Source organism: Rana temporaria, chromosome 2, assembly GCF_905171775.1.
Source record: "Rana temporaria chromosome 2, aRanTem1.1, whole genome shotgun sequence".
NCBI lineage: Eukaryota > Metazoa > Chordata > Amphibia > Anura > Ranidae > Rana > Rana temporaria.
In genome coordinates, this window is record NC_053490.1 from 220,803,550 (window position 1) to 220,819,967 (window position 16,418).

The 16,418-nt window shown below is 41.5% G+C and overlaps 1 protein-coding gene across 2 annotated transcripts in view; it reads left to right on the top strand.

Annotated features, from left to right (window-relative positions):
- Positions 1-16,418, top strand: part of CCDC138 (coiled-coil domain containing 138) — a 74,026-nt gene that overhangs the window by 1,120 nt on the left and 56,488 nt on the right. For both annotated transcript variants that reach the window (XM_040336473.1, XM_040336472.1), the window contains exons 2-6: positions 1,556-1,596; positions 6,967-7,102; positions 8,969-9,072; positions 9,527-9,714; positions 12,134-12,292. In XM_040336473.1, coding sequence (XP_040192407.1) covers positions 6,984-7,102; positions 8,969-9,072; positions 9,527-9,714; positions 12,134-12,292 — 570 coding nt within the window. In that variant the 5' untranslated portion in view covers positions 1,556-1,596; positions 6,967-6,983. The remainder of the gene's footprint in view (positions 1-1,555; positions 1,597-6,966; positions 7,103-8,968; positions 9,073-9,526; positions 9,715-12,133; positions 12,293-16,418) is intronic.

Consider the following 16,418-nt stretch of genomic DNA (forward strand, 5'->3'; position numbering starts at 1 on the left):
TGTGCCTAGCAGGTGCTAACTGTGTGGGGATTACTCTGGGTGAAGACAGAGACAAGATCTCATTCTTCTCCCCTGTCAGAACGTCAATCGCCGTTCTGACTCTCCCGGGAATGATCGCGAGTGGTCAGAGGACTTCGGGTCCACCAGATCTGCTGATTGGCATCCCTGTGTCCAATCAGCGTGCGATCATGCCCCCCAGTTGCTATTGCACAAAATAACGTACAGGTACGCAGTACGATTCACTGAGTCAGATCGCGCAGGTGTGAACACCAAAATTTGCGGATTTGGTGCGGTTCGAGTCATACAATGGAATAGATCAAATCGCACCACACAGACCTCGCATGTGATTTGAATAGGAATACGGTGCAATTCCATTCCAAATTACCTGCAGTGTCCTGCACCATATATATGTAAACCCAGCCTTAAAATTATTTACCTGCCTGTCCGCCTTGTATAGTGAGCTGTGCAAGTGCAGCTCACTGTACAAATTCAGCGCCCAGTGATCGAGACCCAGGAACCGACCATCTGAAGATGTCAGCGGCAGGGCAGGGAGCTCTGGGACGTTACATCGCTGGAGCCAAGGTGAATATAGTTTCCGCTTTATTGTCATTTCCTACTTGTGTGATTGGCTCACTGATTTTTCCAGACGTCTACACAAAGTCAGACTTTGTACATTTCCCCAAGCCCCCCCCCCCGCCGCCACCAAACAAACAAAATCTTATCACAATTAGTTGTCAGTGGAACTTTAGGACTCCTCTAACCCCCTGCATTTAACTTTGATATGCTGATCCTCCTATCTGCTGTGCTTTCAAACTTTTAGGCTAGGTTCACACCTATGCGAATTGAGTGCGGTTTAAACCGCATCTAATTCGCAGGACATTTCAAAATACATTGTTTTCAATGAGGCTGGTTCACATATGTGCGATGCATTCGCACTGCGTATTGCCTCCAAACCGCATGCGGTTTTTATGTCTTGCGGTGCGGCTCAGGTGCGAATTCAGTCCCATTATCTTCTATGGGTACGCATCTAATTCGCACATGTGTTCAGTTCTCTGCAGGAGTTTCTCTCATTCAGCTCAATACAATTCTCCCCCACTCTCCTCTCACCCGGAAGTTCTCCCAGGTCTCCAAATTCGCACCTGATCTGCAGCTAAACCGCAGTTGATCTGCAGAACACCCTCTAGAGAAATCTGCAACGACAACGCAGCTCAAAAAAGCAACGCACTAGTGTGATTCCGGCCTTAGCCCATTTACAGGAGGCAGGGATGCTTCCTATGTTGTGAATGGTCTGACTGTGAACAGTTGTGATGGCTTAGATTGGTACAGAGGCACTCTAATTGGCTCTGTACATCGCAATTGTGATGTGAGCTGTTTAGTGATCACAACTCCTTTTTTTCTAATTTTTTTTTTTTTTTTTTTTTTTTTTTTCAGAGGTGGTTTTTAAAGAGCAAACAAACTGAACATGCTATTAATAATGACAAATATCTGTATAAAACTTCTCATGTTGCAATTATGCTGTGCAGACAGTTGGTAAAGTTTTGTGTTGTCCTTGCAGAACAAAGGCTTTTACAGAAGGAATTGCAAGCAAGATTAGTGGTAAGCTACATGTTTCTAAATTGTATTCTTTCTTTTCATTGGGTTCCATTAGATCAGGTGTGTCAAACTGGCGGCCCTCCAGCTGTTCCGAAACTACACGTCCCCTCATGCCTCTGAGAGTCATGCTTGTAACTGTTAGCCTTGCAATGCCTCATGGGACTTGTAGTTTTGCAACAGCTGGAAGGCCGCCAGTTTGACACCCCTGCATTAGATGAATTCATGTGGTGTATCATTGCATGTTAACTGTAGGAAATAAGAAAACTAGTTAAGAATGACTGTTTATTAATCATCTCTCTGAATCTCCACAAAAAATTAACCATGCAGGGAAAAGCAGGAGTTTTTTGTCCCCCCCTCCTTAACTAATTACTGATCCTTTTCCTGCACTATTCCCTATAGCCTTCTCCTTACAACTATGTTTGAAATAGACTAAAGGAAATTACCAGGTACTTCCAGCTATGGGGGAGCATGTAACTTTCTCATCCTTCCTTCCACAATGTAGCTCTTCATGCCTGATTGATGTCACAGTGGGATGTGGAAAGGGCCAATCAGACTTAAAATGGTTGTTAACCCACTTCTATACAATTATCTTATCCCCTTTGTACCTTAATAAGATGTGTGCCTGTGTTCTGTAAAAAAAAGTCTGCCGATCTGTACTGATATAATCTGTGCTCTGGGAGCATTCTCTGTCTGGCTCACAGATGCAGTGGGCGGGGCCGAGCCATCCTGCTGACATCAGCGGGAAGGAGGAGGAGAGAAGAGACAGAGAGCCAACAATCGCTCATACAAGATACAGATCGGCGGATTTTTTTTTTTTTTTTTTACATTAAACAGACACAGGGACACATATTAAGGTATACAATTATTTTGGAGGAGGACCAAATGACACAGCACAAGCACTGTGCTGTATAACATGCTTTAAAGGAACAGTATCTGTGTTTTTTATTTTTTGTTTTATTTGGGCAACAAATGCTTTAAAGGAGAATTATCCTTTTAAATAAAATAAATGTTCTGTTCCCTATGTGGATAAATACATGTAGTACTTGTCCCATGTTGCTAGGTGCTTCCGAACACTACATATCAGGTCCAACGTGCACACCACCCCTCATATCTTGCAGTGACTGATCGGAAAACAGATAGGAAAAGGACAGACACTTCATAATGTCAGCTTGTCTTTTCTCTCAACACTTTCCCCAGACAAGCAATGTGACTAATTAGAAATACAAGAGGGAGGGAATGGGGGTGAGGATATCATTGGGTGTCAGCATTAGGCTGCATTCACACCTTGGCGTACCTAATCACAGCGTTTTGTCCCGCGAATTGCGGCGACAAATTGCGGCATTTTGTACCGCGATTTGCGGCGACAAAATGCTGCGATTGTGAATGCAGCTTACCCCCAGGTCCACATCTCCTATGCCGAAAGCCGCCTGAAAAAAAGGTCCGGGACTTGTTTTCAGGCGTACGGCGTTCGGCGTGGAGATGTGAACCATCTCCATAGAGGGCAATGTAAAATCATCCCTCCAGCGTCTTGGGGGCAGCTGCGGCGTCGCGCTTCAGGCGTATATACGCCTAGGTGTGAACAGAGCTACAAACATGCAAAGGGGAGTTTATCAAACATGCATCTTTAATGAGGAAAATTCTCTGTCTCTAAAGTATTTGGGGCAATGGCAGACTCAAGATGAGAAACCTATTCTATACAGAGGTCTTGACTTTAGTTCCTATATTTGTTTAGTGTATTTTACCTTGGTACACATGCATTCAAGTTATACAGTGTTCTACTGAAGCCATTTTGAGGATATATATAATAATTTTACATTCATATTGAGATGGCAGCCAGAAAAAGTAACAATGATATATGCTAATTTTCATTTCTGGAACTGTAACAGGGGCCATCTCCTAGATGCTATGCCTTAAAGTCTCAAGTACCTATGTTATGGTTTTGTTTAACATATAATTTTATGTTGCAAGTATGAGGCAGACAAGCTAGAGGGGTACTGATCAAAAATATTTTAACAAATCCTGTATTATTATAAAGTTTCTGAACTGCCATAACTAGCCTATCTTTTTGAAAATGCTGTCAACTGGCCTTTAGAGTCGCTGATCCAGGACAGGTATAAACATCAGGATTCCCGACTTCTTTCAAACTTAATTTACAAACTTCTAAACTGCTTTCTTGTTTTAGATTAGTTACTTAGTGTGGGTAATTTAATAAAACTGGAGAGTTCAAAATGTGGTGCCGCTCTGCATAGAAACCAATCGGCTTCCAGGTTTTATTGCCAAAGCTTAATTGAACAAGCTGAAGTTCAAAGCTGATTGGCTACCGTGCACAGATGCTCCAGTTTTAGTAAATCTCCCTCAGTGTGTTGGTCATCAGAGTATTATTCCGGCCAAGCACTAACTTTTGTGGGAGAGATCATCAACAGATTATTTATCTAGTCTCCTTAAAGCCGCCCAAATTTTTTCATAAAAGTCAGCAGCTACAAATACTGCAGCTGCTGACTTAAAAAAATATGGACACTTACCTGTCCAGGGCGCCCGCGATGTCGGCACCCGAAGCCGATCTGTCCCTCGGCTCTCGGGTGGAGGTGCTGCCATCTTCAGTAAGGAAACCAGGAAGTTAAGTCTTGCGCATGCGCAAGCTCACTGGTCCCTACTATCTTCTGGGACCTGTGTATCTCCCAGAAGACAGCGGGGGGGACAGAGGAGGGGCCGGACATGGCTTAGATATGCGCGGATACTGCGGCTATTTATGACCGGAAGTGGCATATTGCACAGGTATCTGTCCCCCCCCCCCCCCCCCCAAAGGTGCCAAATGTGACACCGGAGGGGGGGGGGGAGGAATCCGAGAAGCGGAAGTTCCATTTCAGGGTGATACTCCACTTTAAAGCGGGAGTTCACCCATTTAAAAAAAAAAAAAAAAATCTCCCCTTAGCTTCCTGCTCGTTCGGTCTAGGGGAATCGGCTATTTATATTAAAATATGTGCAGTACTTACCCGTTTTCGAGCTGCATCTTCTTCCGTCGCTTCCGGGTATGGGTCTTCGGGAGCGGGCGTTCCTTCTTGATTGACATTCTTCCGAGAGGCTTCCGACGGTCGCATCCATCGCGTCACTCGTAGCCGAAAGAAGCCGAACGTCGGTGCGGCTCTATACTGCGCCTGCGCACCGACGTTCGGCTTCTTTCGGAAAATCGTGACGCGATGGATGCGACCGTCGGAAGCCTCTCGGAAACCTGTCAATCAAGAAGGAACGCCCATTCCCGAAGCCCATACCCGGAAGCGACGGAGAGGATGCGTCTCGTAAACGGGTAAGTACTGCACATATTTTAAAATAAATAGCCGATTCCCCTAGTAATAACGAGCAGGAATCTAAGGGGGAAAAGTGCCCTCTAAGGGTGAACCCCCGCTTTAATGACTTCCCGACCGCCCACCGCAGATGTACTGCAGCAAGGCAGATGCTCTGTGCCAGACCTAGTACATGATATGACAGTTGCGATCCGCTACCCTACTGTGATCGTACACAGCGGGAGCCCAGTGGCAGGGACCACAGGCTCAATGTCTCCCGACACCCGCCAATTGTATAGTACACGACAGAACGGCGGTCTGCCTATGTTAACGTTCTGTCAGTAGGGAAGGTATTGATCCTGTGTTTCTGCAAAGCAGGAACATGGATCAATGCCTTCCCATAGTAAAAGCACATGTCTTCTCAGATGAAACGCATCGGGTTGAGCCTACTGTCGCCGTTGCGTTAATACCCCATATATACAAGCGCTTGTTGTATCTACTCAAATGTGAGTGTTTTTCTGCCTTTTTCTAATACATTTTCCTGTTAAGCGGATTCACACTATGTGGAAATCTTTCTTATCTATGGTTAAACTTGTGAATCCATGCTATGGATATTACCTCCGAGTTGGGCCCTTGTGATGTGTGTCCCCTGGAGTAAAATGTAATGACCATCTTTCGGTGTTCAACATTCCCATTCGCTGAAGTTCCCAATCATCGGTGTAGTGTCACCACTACACTTTTGACGACTCATTTGGCATATACCTTGTTGAGTCCTGTGGCAGAGCGAGGCTCTGTTCCTATGAAGATGGTGTTGAAATGGACACAGAGTCTGCATATAGCCAGATTGCAGAGCTTAAATTTAAAGACAGAGAAATCTGCTCTGGCAGTTTTCTCTAATTTTTCTATTGCTACATGGCATGGCTTGGGGATCCTTCAGAGATATGAGTGGGACGGGATCTCCAACCATGTGTCCAGATCTTATATATGCCTGTTTGGTGTGGACTCACTACAAGAAAAAGCATCTGCCACGAGAGTTAAACGCCCCCAATATCACAGAGTCCATACACTTTGGTGAGCCTCAGTCTTATAGTGGTGGTTTCTTCTATCATCCTACCTTCACTGTTTTCATATTTGAAGGTTGATATTCACACATCTGGATCAATACTTCAACGTTACTGTCACCAGTATTATATTTGGACTATATTATCACCACATATTCCCCCCCCCCCCCTCACCTTCCAGGACAGCTACTTGAGAAATGATTAGCTCCGCCCTCTACAGGAAACACAAATTGGATACAATTTAAAAGGCCCCTCCCTTTCCTCTGACCCTCAGTTGTTTTATGCCCGCAAAATGATTATTTTGTCCTGGAAGAAGCCAACAGCCCCCCCATAATGGCCTGGAAGGCATTGATAAATAAGGCTTTGCCATTGTATGAAGCCACATATCTAAACAGAGGGGTACCTGATAAGTTTAAAAATGTATAGGGTGGTTGGATGGAAAATGGCTCCACAGCATCTGATTAATAGCCCCCTGGTTAGGAGTCCTTTATTTGTGGCGAGGGTCTATGTGGGTCTTGATGAGTGCTTTTGATATCTCTTGTTATCGCAAGTGGGATATAGTGTTGGTTACTGTACTTATGTTCTATGATATATAATTTTTATTATTCATTATTTGCTCTGGGAAGGTTGCTGCTTCGATTTTTTCTGGGAGCTACATTGTGCACTGGTGCTTTTGAATGGTAGTGCTGAATGTTTAATACGTCTTTTATGTGGAAAAACTTCTAATAAAAAATAAATAAACCTACATATTGCAGCACAGGTAAAAGCGCACATGAAAGAACCATTTCAGGCAGGAACAAGAAAAGAAAAAATGTAATTTAGGGCAGCAGATGTATAGGTTGGCACGGATATAGTTAGCTTTAGCATCAAAGATGATTTTTGATTCCTTAGATTGGGGTACCATTGCAATTATTACTTTAATATTTTCTGTCTGTCTTTTTTCTAGCCTATCAGTCTGATTTATACAAAGTATGCCATATTATATTGACCCTATTGTCATTTTCTTTTTTTTTTTTTTTTGGCCTTTACAGATTTTCTGGATTTTTAGATGGCAGATTCAAGGATGCTTGCGTCACCAACCTCGCATTCCGCTGAGAATGTCGGTGACAAGAAGCATTACAACAAAGCCCTCAAGGAGTTGCTGGGAATAATACAGAGTTCTAAATGGTAAAAAAAAAAGTGTAAATCTACTTATTGGTATATTGTTGCAAAATACCTTCACACCTTACTGTTTGGATGTGTTAACTTGTCTTATGTTAATACAGCCCATTCATTTGACTAGACTAGCAATGCACCAGAATGCACAAAAAAAAATGTGCCTGCACTAAATTTCTTAGTGCATGTGGTACGCTGCGACGCTGGTATGTAGTGAAGCTGTGTTGCAATCTATTTCTAATTTATGTGGTTTATTGCAAAACAAAAGTGTGAAGCCGGCCTGATCATGTGACCTTCTTTTCTGTGCTGTCTCGGCCCTGGTTCACAGTGGTGCAGCTTTGAAATTGCACTACTTCAGTGTGATTTCAAAGCTGCACATCCCTGCGATTTTCACTGCCTATTATCATTCTGGCTTGTGACTTTAACAGACGTCTATGCAAGCCGTAATTAAATCTGTAAAAAGTAGTGCGAGGAACCTTTTTCATAATCGCTGCGGCATGAGACTTGGCGATATAAACAGTTCCATTGACTTGTCATGCGATTTGGAACTGTCAAATCGCATGACAAGTCACAGCGGTGTGAATAGGGGGTAACAGAATATAGTTGAAAGTAGTTAGATTGGCTGAACTCCCAGGATGGTGACTAAATCTTTACAATATTTTTGTATTGTTAGTTAAAACTGAACTAAATCTATCGAATTATTATTATTATTATTATATTTTTTTTTTCCCCCCAAAACAGTGTTGTGAATGATAACTCTCACAGTTGCTGGTCTACTCAACTGTACTGTCAAACTATCAAATGTCTGGTGTCATAACTGATCACATGTGCAGCACCATGGAAACTGTATATCAAACAGAGGCTAAGATGGCACCTTCTTTGGCTGTAAAAGAAAGGAGGGTTAAGTTCAACTTTTTTAAAGCTGGCCCTGTGATGTCATCTCTTTTTATGGAATATTCATTAATACCTGTGCTCCAGAAGGAGGTATCTCAGAAGAGACAATGTCACATCCTATTAGTGTTCATCACAGCTCACTAATAGCGTTCCAAACTGTACCGAACCGTTCCGCTCAGTGGAAACCAGGCAAAAGACTACAAATCCCATCATGCCCTGGGATTTCATGTCTGAATGGGAGGCCATGTGGGCCGGACTATGACTGTTTGTGTAGCAGATCAAAAGTGTGCTTCTGACCAGCCACCCGTAGTGTCTATCAAGCTACACAGTACAGTAACAACGAAATTCATTAAAGGCATGGAAGCACTTGTATGCCTATCTCATGAAATGTCTGCCCGGAGTTCAGCTTTAATTATATGTCAGCAGTTTTGTATTTATGGAAAGCAGTTTATTTTCTTTTGACATACATAGAGATTGTATTTTATTATTTTTTTTTTTTTTTTCATGAGTTGTCCCAGGGAGCTTTTATGTGGAAACGTCTATAAATTTGCTCTTGAATTTTTCCAGGGCTTGTTTACATTTCTGATCTGGGGTTAAAACTCTGTGGTTGAGCCATGTTATTACCCCTCAGTACCACCCCTTTTCCAGCTGAGACAGCAGCCGAGGTGTACACATGCTGTTATCACTGCATCAATTATACCCCCAACTGTCTCACAAACATGCACAATGCTTGTGGTTGCGGCATGGTTGTCCGGTTCTTTGAGGGATAAAACAGGCTGTAAGGAGGTGATACATTGCCTCCTCACTGCCTGTCTGTTGCTCTCTGGAGAGCGATCTGAATGCGAATAGTGCTTCAAACTACAGGCAGGTGTAAACAAGGCTTTTAGTGTATTTTGTATCCACATAAATCTTTGTGTAGGCTCTAATCTTATGGCTAGAAATGGCCTGGGCTTCACTGTATACTAATTATTTTGGTTCTAATAGGATCGATTATGAATATGATTTCAGTCAGACGGATATAGCAGACCAGAGTGATGACGACGTTTGTCCTATTCAGGATTATAATACACATCTGTACACAGAGACAGGTAAATACAGTACTGGTTCAGCTTTTAACACTAACATGGATTTCTACAGCTAAACATCTAAATGTTAACCATGTTAATTGCCAAATATATGTGATTCTCTTCAGCCAGCTGAGTTTTCTAACCTTTTTTGCAAATCTACCTAAAACTAGCCAAAAAAAAGCTTTATCTGGAGTTCTGCTTCAGAATAAAATCTGCCAATTTTCTTTAGTGCTTGTAAAAGAAATGTAGCGTTTGAGCGTTGTGTACCTAAATCTCCCTTTTTTTTTTTTTTTTTTCCTCTAAAGTACACTCGCCTTTTTTTAAATCTGGTTTATTTGTTTAATATCTGAAAGTATTTTTAAAACTGGTGAAATGCCATGAAAATGTTACAGCTTTGTAATATTCATTTTAATATTTTAATGAATAGTGATTGTCTTTGAAAGTCTTCATTGATGATTTTTTTTTTTTTTTACAGATGTAACATTGCCTTCTCATCTGGTAGCCAACACTTGTATTGAGCCATCTCTGGATACTAACAGCCCTCTTGCTAATAAACTGAATCTGAGGAGACCACGCAACAGTTCCTTAAAGGTCCCAAGTATTGTATCTTCGGAGGTTCGTGATATTTATGAAGAGTTGTCAGAAATCTACCAGAAATTGCAGGTAACCTATAGTCGTTTTTCATTTATATCACTATACCTAAAACCAACATATAGGAAACATATGTTTTCCAGTTTCCTATGTTTGTCCCTTTTTTAAAGACTCCATAAATACAGAAATATACCTGCTGAAATGCACTCAACTCCTGAGTCCAGTTGTAGGCTGACAACAGATTGGGCTAGATTTAGAGAGAATTTACGCCGGCGTATGTATAGATACGCCGCATAAATTTAAATCTGCGCCGGCGTATCTTCTTTCTGTATTCAGAAAGCAAGATACGCCGACATTAGCCTAAGACACGACTGGCATAAGTCTCTTACGCCGTCGTATCTTAGGGTGCATTCTCACGCTGGCCGCTAGGTGGCGCTCCCGTCGTTTTCGGCGTAGATTATGCAAATTACCTAGTTACGCCGATTCACAAACATACGTGCGCCCGGCGGTAGTTTTTTACATCGTTTGCGTAAGTCGTTTTCGGCGTAACGTTGCTCCTGCTATTAGGTGGCGCAGCCAATGCCAAGTATGGACGTCGTTCCCGCTTCGAAATTTTAATTGTTTGCGTAAGTCGTTCGCGAATAGGGCTGGACGTAATTTACGTTCACGTCGAAACCGATGACGTCCTTGCGACGTCATTTGAAGCAATGCACACTGGGATATGTACACGGACGGCGCATGCGCCGTTCGTAAATCACGTCAGGTCATCACATATTAGCATAAAACACGCCCCCCTTCCACATTTGAATTACGCGGGCTTACGCTGGCCCCATTTACGCTACGCCGCCGCAACTTACGGAGCAAGTGCTTTGTGAATACAGCACTTGCTCCTGTAAGTTGCGGCAGGGTAGCGTAAATACGATACGCTGCGCCGCCGTAAGAAGGGGCGCAGCTACGTGAATCTAGCCCAGTATTTTTTTAATTGAGTTTTTTCAGCCCTGCCCAGTTTTCTTTTGCCAAAGTTTATCATACCCAACCACTCTCCCATCTTCATATAACGTGAAGTCTAATCATTCTATAGTTCTAAGATGAGGACTGGGAGGGCGGTCTTTGGGATATTACAGGAAGTAAGCACTGAACACAGGACAACTCTGAATTTCTGACATGATCAACAGGTCTGTTTGATACATGCCAAAAATAGCTAACGACAGGCTTTCATATAAGTGTTTTGGTATATTTAAAGCCAAAATGTATTTCTTTTTTTGGATACAGCATCAAACACATTTGTTATCTATAATGAATGTGCATCCTATTACCTGTCAATGGCTGGCTGCTTCTGGTAAAGATCTTCTGTTCATGGTCTCCTTTAAAACTGTTTAAAGGTTAACAGCAATTTATTTTCTGCATATTGCTATTCTTCCACAATGCATCACTTTCTGTGAATGGAGGAATAGCAGGTGATGGCAGAATCTCCTCTATCTCAGTAAGAGCAGCTTCTATTCACAGCCACTCGGTATCCAGCAGCTCTGAAGGGGGGACTTAACGGAAGCTTTTTAACAGCAGCAGCTGCCTGGAGGTAATGTGATACACACTATTACACATAACTTACGTGTTTTTGTATCTCTTCAAAATAAAAAAAATAACCTTGAGCTTTAGCAGACCAACAGAGAGCAAATAAGAGACGTTCATTATTCGGGTTTTTTACAAGGTAAAAGCTGGAATAACTAAAGCATTTGCACAAAAGATGGATCCATATCACTTTTGGCTCTTCGAAATGGAGTTCAGCTTTAAGGTGGAAGTGCCTTTTGAGACTTCACATATGCTGTGCAACCAATGAGCTTCCAGCTTTCATCTTCAAAGCTTAAAGACGTTGTAAACCTACATTTGTAAATTGTACCTATAGGTAAGCCTAGAATAAGGCTTACCTATAGGTACTGTAAATATCTCCTAAGCGTGGAATGGCAGCCCGTACTGTTTCTTCAGGCAAATGTGCCGTTGACTGGCGTCTCCCGCACACATGCAAAGGATTGACGTCATGCGGCTCCAGCCAGTCTCTGAGCCCCGGAAGGAAGATGGGCGAAGATGGATGCGGCCTGCAGTGGGTACAATGCGAGCTTCGTTTGCAGGTAAGTATCACATAATGTGCTAGTTTGCAATACATACTAGCACATTATGCCTTTACTTTGCAGGGAAGAAGAAAGGAAGGGTTTACTTCCTGTTTAAGTGGAAAATCTGAAATTCTAGGCTAATTGGTGGTTACTATTCACAGCTGCTGCAGATTCTGCTGTCTCTAGTTCCCTGTCCCTTCCCTCCCACCACATCTTCTATGCTTTAGAAAGTAATAAGTGGCACCTACTCGGTCATTTCTTTGTGTTAAAGGCCATCGTGGTATATTGCTTAACCGATTAAATTTTTTTTTATCACAATTATTTTTAAACTTGATTTCTTTGCTTTGCGAATGCCATATGACAATGCACTTGTATTTCTGTAGAAAGAAAGGATGTCGCAGCATGAGTATTCACTTCAGTTGAAAAAACGGGAGCAGAGTTTACGAGACAGGGAAGACATGTTATTCAAGCATCAAGCTACTCTCAGCAAAATTAAAAGCGTTGAAGAGATTGTTCATGACAAATTTGGGATAATGAAACAGGTAATTAAAAAATAAAATAAAAAATGTAACTGATTCACTTAAGAGATTTTGCCAAATTTTCGAGTTAGAAAGTGGAATCGGATCAGATTCTAATTTTAGAGCATTACCAGAACTAGAAGATACAATGACCATTTTTTTTTATTTTTTTTTTATTCACTAGTGAGGTTTAATTCTGGTTTATGACAATTATGAATGCACTGATATCGGTACCGATACTCAGTATTTTCAGGAGTACTTGTAAAAATGCTCCCGATGCCCAAAATCGATACTTTGCGGTGCGATGTGCTTCAGTACAAAATGGATGGATTCGAATCGCATGAAATTTGAACAGTATTGCGGTGCAATTCCTTTTCAAATCACATGTGGTTTCCCGCACTGCTCCTGTGTGAGCTCAAGCCTGGGTTCACACTGGAGCTGTGGGGAAACTGCATGCGATTCGGACAGGCACCTTCTTGCTTTCAGAAATTTCTGTTTTGTTGATATATTGGGAAGCGGTTGATGATAAATTGAGGTCAAAGAAAGACAGTGCAAAATATTGATAAAGTCATTTGATGGGAAATCCTATCCATGAAAACAGTCTTTTTAAATTTTCCTTTACGAAATGTGATTCCCTATTCTTACAGCTTCTTGTTTTGTTGGAGTTGTGACATCAGACTTGTAGCATATGTAACTAGCCTGGGATAACGATCTTAGCTTTGTGTCTACCCGGCAGTGTATACTTGCCTTTCCTTGCTGCTACCACTATACCTGGCCACCAGGACTTGGAAAAGAAAGTACTGTGTAAGCTTTAAACTAACTTGTTAAAGCTTACACATGGTTATGGGTTATGAATTGCTTCCTTGCCCCTATGTGATACTCCTGGGCCAATGAGCACTGTCACATGTAAGAGGGTAAGTATATGAGGTGCTCACATATACTCAAAATTCCTGATATGTCCTGTTAGCCAGACAAAGTAGCACTCGGTTCTGAGTAAGGATTTAAAAAAAAAATGCAGGTGCAAATCATAAAAGCAAGGCAGCCAGTGGTTGCAGGAGGTCAGTGATGGCAACGCATAACTTGCATCAAGTAAGCTTTAAAGTAGATCTCCAGGCAAAATGGCCAGTTCAGATACGTGTACAATACTGTGCAAAAGCTTTAGGCACTTATGGAAAAAAAAAAATGTAAATGAGGATGCTTTAAAAAGTATTGAAACAAATTATTTTTATTTACCAATTAACCGTGTACAAAATGCATAAAAAAAGAACAAAATAAATAATTGCTGTGTCCACCCTTTGCAAAACAACATTAATTCTCCAAGGTACACTTGAACACAGTTAAGGATTTTGTAGGTACAGTGTATGATCCAGTTCATGAATAGATAATCTTACCAAAGAGGTGCTAATGATTACCAAGATAACATGTAGGTTAAAGTGGTTGTAAACCCTTTTTGCAACCACTTTTTGCTACAGGTAAGCCTATAATAGGGCTTACCTGCAGCTACCCCAGATATCTCCTAAGCATGTGCCAAGATACCCGGAAGTCACTCCAGAAGGGATGTTGGTGTATGAGGACCGCTATGGGGGCTTCGGTCTGAGGAAAGTAATTCATAATGAGCTAGTATGCTATGCACACTAGCTCATTATGCCTTTTTGTCTTGCAGGTTTATTTTTTTGTTCATGGGTTTACAACCACTTTAAAGCCCCTCTGTGGTAAAGATGACCCCCATGCCACACCACCTTCCTTTAACTTACCGCTGTGTTACCGGTAATGTAACTGTTTTTTAAACTGTTAAATCTACGGGTTTACTTCCGCTTTAAGACTGTTCAGTGTAAAAAAAGAATCGCACATACCTCTGCTACTTTCTGAATATCTATACTGCTTCCTACGTCAGAAACCTGCTTATTTATGCTTTTTCATTGTTTGGTATATGGGCTGGGGACAGAGAGGTTTCTATGGAAGGTGCAGTGAATCTGAGCAGAATTTGTAATTATTTGTCAGCTAAAGTGTTATGCCGCATACACACCATCACTTTATGTGATGAAAAAAACGACACTTTCTGTGAAGTAAAAAATGACGTTTTTGAAACTTCAATTTTCAAAGACGAAGTTGCCTACACACCATCGTTTTTCTCACAATGTTCTTGCAAAGTGAGGTTACGTTCCACCACGTTTTACCATTGAAGCTTGCTTCATAAGTAGCTTCTGGGCATGCGTGGATGAAAAAACGTCTTAGAAAACGACGTTTTTTGCTACACACGGTCAATTTTTGTGAAGTAAAAAGTGCACTTTTGAAAAACGACACATAAAATTGAAGCATGCTTCAATATTTTTTTTAGTCGTTTTTTACAAGACATAAAACGATGTTTTCCCCCACACACGGTCAATTAAAGTGACGTTTTTAAAAACGTCATTTTTTTTCATCACATAAAGTGATGGTGTGTACGCGGCATTAGAAATTTATGTAGCTGTTTGCCGGGAGATTGACTGTAAGCTACATTTGCGTTTTCGCAAAACATGAAGTTTTTTTTAATAATTGTCAATTTTTATAATTTTTTTGCGGTTTCATTACAAAAACTATAAACCTCAGTTAGGTGAAAATAAAAAAACGCAAAGAAAAAAAAAAAGAGTAGTAGAAGCAAATATCTCCAGAGAAGGCATAAATGGACTCCATACAACAGTTCAGACACAATGTCCAGTAGCATAATTGGTTTGATTAGAACTGTATAAAACCAAGGAATGCAATATGAGGAAAACAGTAGTAAAAAGTCGTCTGTCAGACATTCCATTAGCATGTGCTTTCCTATAGAATGCATGGCCTGCTTTTCCAGAAATAAAAATAAATAAAAAATTTAATAAAGTAAAAAGCGGGGAGGAAGAAGGAGAAAAACAGAAAAGGGGAGTGAAAGGAGGAAGAGGGAGGGAGAGAGATGTAGAGAAAAGACCTCAATCAGTTGGGCTCATCTCTCCTGGGCTCTGAGTGCACATGGTATACAGAGTGTGAGGGGGGGTCTCATGGAACAGGGGTGGGTCCATCCGTCGATGCCATGGATCCCATGTTGCCGAGTGTTCAAGTCGCTCCCTCAATATAGCTGACATGGACTCCATGACCTCCACATCCTTAATTCTGGCATAGAGTTCAGAAAGTGTAGGGGGGGGGGTTACGGTGCTTCCACTGAAGGGCCACTAGAAATCTGGCCATCCTTACTATATGTGTGGACAGTGGTGTGTTTTTTTTTTTGCCAAAGTTTGGATAAAAATAATAATTTTTTACTTTTAATTACCATTTTTGTCCAACAGGTGGGGTTGTATGTATGTATGTAATATATATTACTCACACTATCTCTTTCTCATGATTACAAATATTTCCTCACATTTTCTTTTGTGGTAAATATGAAAAAGTGTTACAGAATAATTTTATAGAGTTTCTGTTTGCTTTTTAGACATCATATTTACACCCTTGTAAATCTAGATTTTTGAAGCCATCAAGGCAAACAACTTTAAATAACGGTTGACAAAGCCCCCTTCCTTCAGGGCTTGTTCACACCATATGTGCATTAATACTGATGGGAACTGAAGGGTAAACTGCGCAGATTTCACTTGCATCAATCTCATCAGTTTACATCGGTTTTCATGCGTGTCAGTTATGTGCCCTTTTCACACCAATGTTGTCATGTCGGGTTTTTTTATGTGCAGAAAACTGCATACACATTGCAGATTTCTGCGCAGAAAAAAATCTGCACACTGTGGTGTAAACATGGCACATAGAGAACCATTTTTTTTTTTTTTTTTTTTTTTTTTTAGTCCTTTCAGAATGTGTGCAGAAAAACTGATGTCTCTGCACCATGGGGTGAACAAGGCCTCAGTCTTTTACATAAACGGCATTTACTGTCCTGAGCCCAATTGCATTTTTACTTAACGTGGTTGTTAAGCCACTATATTATGATCATGCCATCCCCTCTGTCAAATAACATCATGTATCCCAGTGTCTTTGCTATATAAAAAAGATGCTACCTTATAACAGAACCTCTCCTGGGGCTCACGTGACTCCTCAACTTTCTCCTCTCCCTGGCTGACGGCTGTAGTGGGAGGGGCCGAGAACTCCCGCTGACCAGAGGAGGAGAGGAGGGAAGCAGAGAGCCGAGGAGACG